General features: G+C 39.6%; 1 protein-coding gene across 4 annotated transcripts in view; it reads left to right on the top strand.

Annotated features, from left to right (window-relative positions):
* Positions 1 to 300: 300 nt before the first annotated feature.
* Positions 301 to 9,624, top strand: part of LRBA (LPS responsive beige-like anchor protein) — a 410,948-nt gene continuing 401,624 nt past the window's right edge. For all 4 annotated transcript variants that reach the window (XM_055700881.1, XM_055700879.1, XM_055700880.1 and 1 more), the window contains exon 1: positions 301 to 521. In XM_055700881.1, coding sequence (XP_055556856.1) covers positions 306 to 521 — 216 coding nt within the window. In that variant the 5' untranslated portion in view covers positions 301 to 305. The remainder of the gene's footprint in view (positions 522 to 9,624) is intronic.

Raw genomic sequence — 9,624 nt, 5'->3', positions numbered from 1 at the left:
CCGGCGGGGGCCGGGGGCCGCAGGTGGGACCCTCGGGCCGGCGGGGAGCGCCTGACTCTCCGCCAAGTGACAAACACCCCGGGTTGTCCTTCAGGGCTGTAAATACCTGCCCGAGGGCAGAGCTGCGGACAGACGCCTCCTGCTGAGGAGAGAGCCGGGACTCCGAGGGCGCGTCCTCCCCCCCGCCCCCCCGGCGGCCGCGGGTTTCCTCAGGAGCCGGAGCCGAGGGGAGGCGCGGGCCGCCGCTCACCTGCGCGGGAGGCCGTGCGGCGGGCGGCCACAGCCCCGGCCGAAGCGAGCTAGCCATGGCGAGCGAGGGCAAACAAGCTGTGCAGCCGGCAGGTGATGGAGGAGGAGGAGTGGGAAAAGAAGGAAACGCGGCGGAAGGGGGAAGCGGGCTGCAGCCTCTGAATCCGGGAGTCCCCATCCGAGGTATCAAGATGAAATTTGCTGTGCTGACTGGACTGGTGGAAGTCGGTGAAGTGTCCAACAGAGACATAGTCGAAACTGTATTTAATCTGGTAAGTCGATTGCTTTTTTTGGGGGGCAGGAGGGAAAAGGACAGCATGTGCGTGCAGAAGAATCCCGTGCTTTTTTGATGTTACTTTTCTGTCAGTATGTTTTTACGTGTTTGCACCTTCACCATGCTAGATTTCAGCAAGGTTCTTTTTATTTAAAGACCTCAGAAGCTGAAAATAAAGTATCTATATACGTTTAAACTTGAAATGGCTCTAAACAGCGTGCACCTTAGTTTGCCTCAGAGAGGTTGTTGCTTTATTTAGACTAAGTGTATTGTTATGTTTAAACATTCAACAGGTGTACTCAGCAGGAAAGTTAAATGTTGATTTAGTAACTCAAGCTGTCATCAAAATACACACGTTGTTGTTTTAAGTCAAAGCAACTTTTCCCATGAAGGTGTTTATGTCCCTTTTTGCTTCTTATTTGCTTTGGAAGTAGGCAGAACTTTTATGTTCTGTGTATGGGGGCTGAGGGTGTCAGGGGGTGGTTCATGCAAATGCTTTACATTGCTTATTGGGAAGAGCAGAATGTGTTTTCAATGTTCTTTTTTAAATTAGGTAGTCAGCTGCTGGTTTTTGAATACAGTATGGATGCATTTAATACTTCATAACAGATCTCACTGAAAATTGAGGATACAACTTTTCCTGTCGAAGCTGCAAACATAATACATACTGTTGAACTTCCTGGGCCACGTTTAAGACTATTAGGCTAGTTGTTAATGTTTGCTTGCTGAAGAAGACAAAACAGTAGGAGAAGAACTGTCTTTAAGTTTACAAAGATACTCTGCTACTATCAGAGATCGCAAAACATGTCTAAATGTACTCATTGTTCCTCCTTCTTCCTTTTAGTGAGCACCTTTGACTTTAAAACGGTGTGGTTTCTGACAAACCAGGAAGTGAGAGAATGTAATAGTGTAAAGCTCAGTAACAAGGAAATCTGAGGCAAAAGGCATACTGTTTTTTAAATGCTGTTTGCATTTCACTGATTTTCTTAGTAGTCTTTGCTACATGCAGGTTTTAATGGTCGCTAAATGTGTGCTCTGTCTGATGTTTCTTTGATGTTATCTTCTTGGGTTATGATAAATGATTATTTTTTTGATATTTTCATATTAACAGGATATAATGCTTTCATTAACTGTTTGAATATAAGTCTCAATAGACAGGAATTGCAGTACTAGCAAAAATGAAGTGCAGAGCAGAGGTTTCGTGGATGCTTGAAGTATGACAAAGTGATTTAAGTTACTTGGAGTCCACTTGACTATTATCCTTGACAAAGCACAGTGCTCAGATACATGGACATCAGGTTCAAAAAGATGTTCCGGTGAAAAGTTTACAACTTAAGACGCTAGTGTGAGGGGAAGCTGTTCATGAGGGTGTTAAATTTTACTTTGTTCCTAGCATGGTCTTTTGAGTGGTGTGCTGGAGCTGTGTTTTATGGCAGCAGCAGAAAGAGATTCAGCAGAATAATTGAAAATGTAAAAGCTCCTTTATGCTGGAATTCCTTTTCTGCTCCATTTTGGACAAGGGAGGAATGAAAAAATCAGCTTGATTCAGAGAATCCTCAATTTTAGATTTCAGAGATTTTGACCAGTGGATTTTCATTTCCCAGGTAGAAGTAGGACAGAGTTTCTGGCCCTGGAGATTTTTGAAACTGTTTTTTTACTTTCTGTGCAAGTGAAACAACATCCCTGACCTGTCTGAGAAGATTCCCCAACTGTTCCAGCACACCTGCCCATGATGTGTGAGGCTGAAGTTCATGCTCCTGCACTGTGCTATTTTATCAGAGCACAAATGGTTGATAGCTATCATGAAACAAGCAATAGTTTGGTGGTAAGGACACTTTTCCTGGATTATGTGAGAACAAAATAAAAAATTTTGGGCAATATCAAAAGAAGTAGGTCCCTTGGTTTCTCTGAGTCCCAGGAGAACACTGAGAATAAAGAGTTCTGCCTCTGTTTAGTTGTTAGCTGTGATCTTTGTTTTTGTCGATTAATACCTCTGTAATCACACTGATCAGAACTTAAGGCATTTGAAGTATTGGTTAGCAATGGTACTTGCTCTTCTGTCCGTGTGTCCAGAAAAGATTTAACTTCTATATGAAAAAGTGATTCTTAGCTATGACTTTTCTGGTACTTTGTTTCCTAATACCTTTCAGAGCGAGTTTTCTTGTGTGTGTGCAGGTTCAGTTGGGGGTATGAAAATCATGGTGTGATCTGCTGTTACTAATGGGGTTAAGCCCAACGTATCTCCCCCCCCTCCTTGGGTTTCATTCTGTTTGGTGACTCATAACTGTACTCGGCAGTGTTGGCAGAATCGGCTAGGTCGCTTTGTGTGCTTTGAGAGGAGGAGACGTACGGTATTTGGGGGATTTTTTTCATCACTAAAGTGAGACGCCTTTAGACCAGAGTGGAAGGAGGGCTGGGCAAATCTATGTCAGAAGGTGTTTATACATACTTATTCTTCATAGCATAACAACTCTCAAATGTGAAGATCTGATTTTTTTAAAAAGGGAGGTTAGCTGACCTAATTTTCACCTCTTGTGCAAACACGTTGCTCTTAATCATGCTCTTCAAGCTTGCTATAACATATGGAAGTTAGGGTGAATTTCTTTGTTTGCGATGGAGTGTCAAGAGAAACCCGAAGTGCTGTCTTGATGTTCCTCAACTGTAAGTGATGGCCATGCTTTATATGTGACAGACTCAGAAGGTCAAAAATCTAAAGTGCACAGTAACTGACCTGCTGCTTATTAAAGAATTTTAAGCTTCTGTAGTGCTGATTACTTGAGCAAATAGTTGGTTAGTACTTGTTCAGTCCAGCAGTGTTGGATCTTGGAGCTGAGAACCACTGATAACATTTTCTCTGTCCAGCAGTGTAGTGCTTAGTGAGCTTACTTCTAGCATGCATCAAAAACCTAGTAGTCCCACTTTATCATCTTTGGAAACTGTACTCTTAGAAATATTTGAACTCACCTGTTTTGTTTTGGTCAGTATTCACAGAGAACCTAATTTTCCAGCCCATGTTAGATACAGCTTTGTGTGTTTCAGCACTTTTTAAAATTGAGAAGGAAAATACTGACTTCAAAGAAGCTTATTATTCTGTGAATAACTTTGAAAGCACAGTCTTATTCAAGTATTAATTTGTTCTGTTACTTTTCTGACAGACAGTAAGCTAAACTATGGGTATATATTGCTGATGCATTGTAAATTATATTTTTAATTGACTTTGGGCAGCATAAACTCCTTGAATTTCCCTTGTACGTGAATCAGGTGAATTGCTGTTCATTACCTCATATCTGCTCCTCCCCCCCCGCCCCACTTTAGTTTATTACAATAAAAAACCTTTTGGTAGGAGATGAGTGGAACAATAAATTATTTATAGTGGTATCTGTTACTAACTTAAAATAGCTATGTGTTTTTCATAGTAAAATAGAAAAACAAGTTGACCTCCTACTAATGAAGAAACTTTCAACTAGAGTAGTAGAAATAATTCAGCAACTGGTAAAACTTAAAACATAACAATTAATTACAGTACTGTGCTGCTAGTGTCAAAGAAGGTTTTTAGGATCTTTAAGTTTTCAGATGTAGAGAATTCTGTTTTGAAGGCTCTGCAGCCTGCATTAGAAATAAAGGAGGTCCTGCAAAATCTTTTCCTGATTAAAATTCTGGGTGGAGCTTCTGGTCTACTCCATTCTATACAGGCTTGTCTTGTATCATATGTCAATGTTATCTTGTTTCCAAGTTATTGCAGGTTTCTTGTTTATATATAAAACTTAGGTCACTGGATATTCTTGTCTTTCAGTAGATAAAGGGCTCTCACCGACAAGTACTTTATTCATAATGAATGCTGTATGTGCAGGGGTTAACTATGCAGCATTAGCAGGCTTGCAGTGGGAAATGGATATTCTGGCAAAATTGTGCTATGCTTCAGGCAGATGACTGTACAACTGTTGTCTTTCTCTGTGATGTTTGTATCATTCAGTTTGGGGACTTCATGCCAGAATTTACTCAGGACTCAAGTTCATAAGTGTATGGAGACAACAGGTATTCTAGACTTTCTGCTCTTTAAAGAAATGCCATGTCTTGCCTTAAGCCAGTTTTGTTTTAAAAAGCTTTAGTATTTCTCATTGTTCTATTGACTAATGTAGATACAGTTATTTGTTTTGGTTTGATTTTTCTTTTCTCAGTCTATGTGGCAAAGACTTTTTTTTTTTTTTTAATGTTCTGTCTGTCTCTTTGGTGAGGAGATTGTGCTGTTCCTTCTGATTCTGTTCGTAGATTATGAGGTCTTCACCTACAGTCCCCAAGTGCAAGTGGGAAAGAAATCTTATTTTTCATCCAAAGGTGATTAAGAACAAACAGGATCTGAGGAGCAGAGACTAAAATTACTTTATAAACTTTATTTGTCACCTTTCTCATTTCTGCCAGACTTTACTAAAACCACAAATAAAAATCAGCATAACTTTTTAAAATTCTTACTGTTTACTTTCCTTGTTTCTTCTTTTTAAAGTAACCTTCTTCCCCGACCCCACTTGGCTTGTTTTATAGAGCAAATCTGAGATCCGCGTCAGGACTGCCACTTTTTTGCCTTCTGTTCGTGTGCCCTCTGCTCTTTTTGTGATGTCTCCGTTCCTGCGACTTCTGCACTGTAAATTCTTTATCATTATTCATATTGAAAGCTAATGACATCACCTGCTGATACGACAGGTTCCTAATCTGGTATGAATGCTTGTGAAACACTAGCACAATGGATTTTATGAAGCTGAAGTTCCCCTTTTTTCATCTCTGGTCACAAACTTTTTTTTGCACATACCTTCTTGTAGAAAACCCTCAGAGCTAATGCTGATAGAATTAAATTTATTGCAGTAGTAAAAATGCCGTATAAATGTTTTCATAGCAATGCGTTATTTTTGTTACCTTACTGTATGTTTTTAGAGAATGCTAAGATTTATTTTCTGTATAAACTTATCAGTGCTGATGACAAGTGAGAGTAACTAAGTAGTTTCTAGAGCATCGCTGAATATTGTGCATTCTTAATATATACAGTCTTCCCTAGTAGGTTGCCAGCAAGTACACCTCTGGCTACAGTTATCCTAGTTCAGTCACTTCTGTCCATTTGCAGTATAGGTGATAAGGTAAGTCTGTGGCTTAAGCTGGGTCAAGCTTGCATCTTTATTTATTTATTTGAAATCATAGTAAATTGGACAGTCAGCTGTCTTAGTGATCATGTGTGGTTTTACTCTTGGTGAGTGAGTGGAATTCAGCAAAAGATCTGTAATGCCTCTAAATCTGTCTCAATGTCCTTTTTATAAAACACGTGAGATGCAAACTTACTTCTTGCTGACCCCTTCACAGTGGGAGACTTGTGCTCAGTTTGATGAATAAATTTGGACTCCTTGTTTCCAAGTCATCTTCATGGTTTTGAAGGCATCTAATTTGAGATCTGGTAACAGTAAAAGATGATTTTGATAAGCTTAGCTGACTAAATGAGGCTAAGTGATGTCTTTCACTAGACTGTACCTAGCTCAAAATTTTTGAGTAAAGGGAGTCACTTGTCCTTCACTTGAAATAGGAATTACAGACCTCCGTCTTGCTAGAGTGTATTCTCAGTAGTTGTAGATACTCTTAATATAGATGTGTATTGGGTTTTTCTCAGGTATTGATGCTATTTGGATGTTACTTTGTAGATAGTGGAGATATCAACCTGCATAGTAAGCGTCGGAATTTAGGGAAATCTGGTGGTCTGTTGAGAAAGGCAGGGAATGTAGGAAGTGAGATGGTAAAGGTAGTCTTGGATTAGGCATGCTGATGATTTAGAACCTAGACAAAGTCTAGACTGGAGAGGAGCTGGTTTGTACTTTGGCTGTGGTATCAACTCGCTTGTGTGACTGCAACTTAAAATGCACTGTAGGATGACAAAATACTGAGGACAAAATCTTAAGATCACACAGGAAAATGGTCAGTTTCTCTCACTCTACCTCTAACTGTTGAATTTTTATAGATTCTCGTAACCAATCTGAAGTTTCAAGTGTCTGTGAAAACCCATGAAAGACACATGCTCTGCATTTTCCAGAAGTGTTCACATCCTGTACTCCCATTAGTAGGCTCTGTACAAACCTAAAATAAAGCTAAAAACCGAAGGCTGAACTAGGTATTTACATATATCATGTTTTAATAATGCAGTATTTGATAGGCAATTTTTAATTAGCATTCTTTTCTAAAAAGTAGGCCTGTTTAAAATGTGTTTATGGCATTTTTTTAGCGGGTGTCCTGTAACAAAGGAGAGTCAGGTATCTGTTGAGCTCACTTTGCTTTCTGTAAGGAGTATTTTGTATCACCTCTGTCAGACAATACTAGGCTAGATGGACTATTGGCCTGACCTAGCAGTGCAGATAGCACAGTAATGTAGTGGCCATATGGACTGGCTCAGGAAGAGCATTTGCGGATTAGGGAATAGAATGAAATTAGTCAAAAGCATCAGGGAAATAGGTGGATGGCATGTCAAGGTTGTTATAAAGTTTGGATGTTGCAGAGTGAGATAAAAATAGATAATTACTTGTGTTCATTGAAAGAGATTATCGGAGGGATGGACCATGTGCAGATTCAAGAGGAGTGTGAGTAAAGAGAAGTTTTTGGAAGGTGGCTGTGTTGGACGAATACTGGAGGCTGAGGAAAATCAGAGAGGAGGTATTTGCTTAATTCTTTTTTAAGGCAGTGTTGGTTTGGTACAGTGTTCAGTATTCACTGATTAGTCAATTGTACATTCAGATGCTGAAGCTTGCTGAGAAGTCCCTGTGTTCTGAAAATCATCAGGTGTTAAGATTTGTGTTAAGATTTCAAGTCTGATGAAAAATAAAAATGAGTTTTCTCCGTGGTTTATTTCATTATCTGTATATTTGTTTTACCACCTATTGGGGAGTCTGTAGTCATTCTGAACTGTATCCCACTTGACATGGTGTTCTGTTTTTGGTTTTTTTCTGTTCATGTTTCCCCCCCTCCACACTAGGTAAGTTGGTAACTTAAAGCTTTTATAGTTTCTGTCTTTATGCAGTCATGAATTTCTTTATGAACCATAAGGAGGAAGCTTTAATCTGTTGCACAGATTAAATAAGCTTTGCAGTTTAGTCATTGGATGTGAAATAGCTTCTTCCTACCTTTGCTGTTTCTGTGGATAAAACCCTTTAAGAATCTTTTCTGTCAAATTCAGTCTTGCTTATATTAATTTTATGCATATCTTTTTAAAGAACTTCTATTTATTTTAAATAGGTCAATCTGGAAAAATGTTCATAATCGCTAATTACAGCTAGCTAACTTTCTGCCATTCAAGCGTCTTCCCCAGCCCCTAGAGGCCTTGCTGGCCGCCTCCTAACATTTTGCATGATGGTTTTTGGTATTAACTTGACCTAATTACTAATGTCCTAATTTAGATTACATTTCTGCTTTAACTAATTCTGGATTCTTCTGTTAGACTTGGTATTGTGCTAGAGCATATTATTGCCTGTCCAAAAACTAGTTTGGTTGGTTTTTTTTCTCTGGGAAAATTTAAGACTTCTGTTTGGGAGCTCTGGCAATTTGCCAGGAATCTGAAGGCTCTAATTTGCATAAAACAGGATACTATTGCCACCTGCTTTTTTAATACCACGTGTGGCCAGTGGAGACTGTAGTTTCCAGTATGCAATGCTCCATATTTAGAGCAGATAGCAATCGAGATGCATCCTTGCACAACTGCTGTAATCGGATTTGCGAAGCTGCATGAGTTGCAACTGTATCTTTTCCTGAGACACTGTAGTCTTTGTTGATACTGCAGGCTTGTAATCTGTGAAGAGCTTGCATTGCTGTAGTGCTTTAGATTCCAGAGCCTCAGGAACAGGCATAAGTAGTTTCTAAATAGAAACTAGTTTGTGGAGAAGAAAACGTAATGCCTTCTGTTGCACTGGATTCTCTAGTAATAACTGGGGAGCTGGGAGCAGCTACATCCCAGGCGTGATTTTCTTGTTAATAGCTGCCTTGAGATGATATTTAAATGAGAATAGCTAATGGGAATACGATGTGCTCTGTTGCTCCTGTGAAGTGCTCTGTGAGTTTGAGCTGCAAGTTTCTTTACTGCAACCTGCATACGAGTAGTTCTGTTGATGATTTTGTATTCTACATCTAGCCAAAAAATTTCATGTGCACTATACAGCAAATTCAAATTATTTTGATGTGACTGAAAAGCTGGAAGTGAGTTGTTCAGGCAAAAATCTTCTATTTTGTTGATGCAACTGAAGAAAACCACACCTAAAGTGCTACTAGGTTAGATTTCCTTTGCAACTGAAAATCAAAACCAGAGTAACAACTTAGGACTGGTCTGTTCTATGGAAGTGTGCTAATGTGTTTGTGTCAGCCTCCCTCAGCTCCCCCCTTTGCCATCAGCAGTTGTCCTCTGTGGTGTGGGCAGAGTATACAGGAATAAGTTAATGAAATGGAGGCTGTTCTGTTTGCCCTGCTTAAATATTCCAAATTTCTAGTTTATTACTGGACTAGCCCTATAAAGCAGTAACTGTAACAGTACATAGTGTGACCTGTAGCTTGCTTATTCTCTTTGGGAATACTGAAAGGCTAAATGCACCAGTAAGCAGCAGGTAAGATGGTCACTGCAGCGGGAGAGCAATTTCTTTTATGAAAGAGCAGCAAGAGAACGAGTAGCGCCTTGCAGTGGACTGGGAAGTATGTGATTATGCAGTCCAGGATGCTGAATGTTTGCTTGATAAATCACAAGTTGGTTCCTTTATCAAACTGTGCAGGTTTGCATGCAGGGAATTATACTGGTTGCTTTCCCAAATATAATTGGGATGGAAGTGGGTGGGCATCTATTTGTTAGAATAAGGTAAACCCTGGTGCTGAATAAAGGCTTTGCAGTTCCTGCAACTTTTAAGTTTTGGTAGTCCATTATTAGAGAAGCCTTTAAGTTGTGCTGTTTGCACTTCTCAGGAGTAAAACTGTGCTCCTAAATACAATTGTTTTTTTGCAGGACTATTAACAATTCAAGTGGACCTCGGAATCAAGCAGTGCTTAAAAAAACCAACAAGGTTCTTTTTGCAGAATCATAGATATAAGCTCAAAAAAAAAAA

The sequence above is a fragment of the Falco cherrug genome, chromosome 1 (assembly GCF_023634085.1).
Source record: "Falco cherrug isolate bFalChe1 chromosome 1, bFalChe1.pri, whole genome shotgun sequence".
Lineage (NCBI taxonomy): Eukaryota > Metazoa > Chordata > Aves > Falconiformes > Falconidae > Falco > Falco cherrug.
This window is presented reverse-complemented; position numbering and strand designations above follow the sequence as displayed.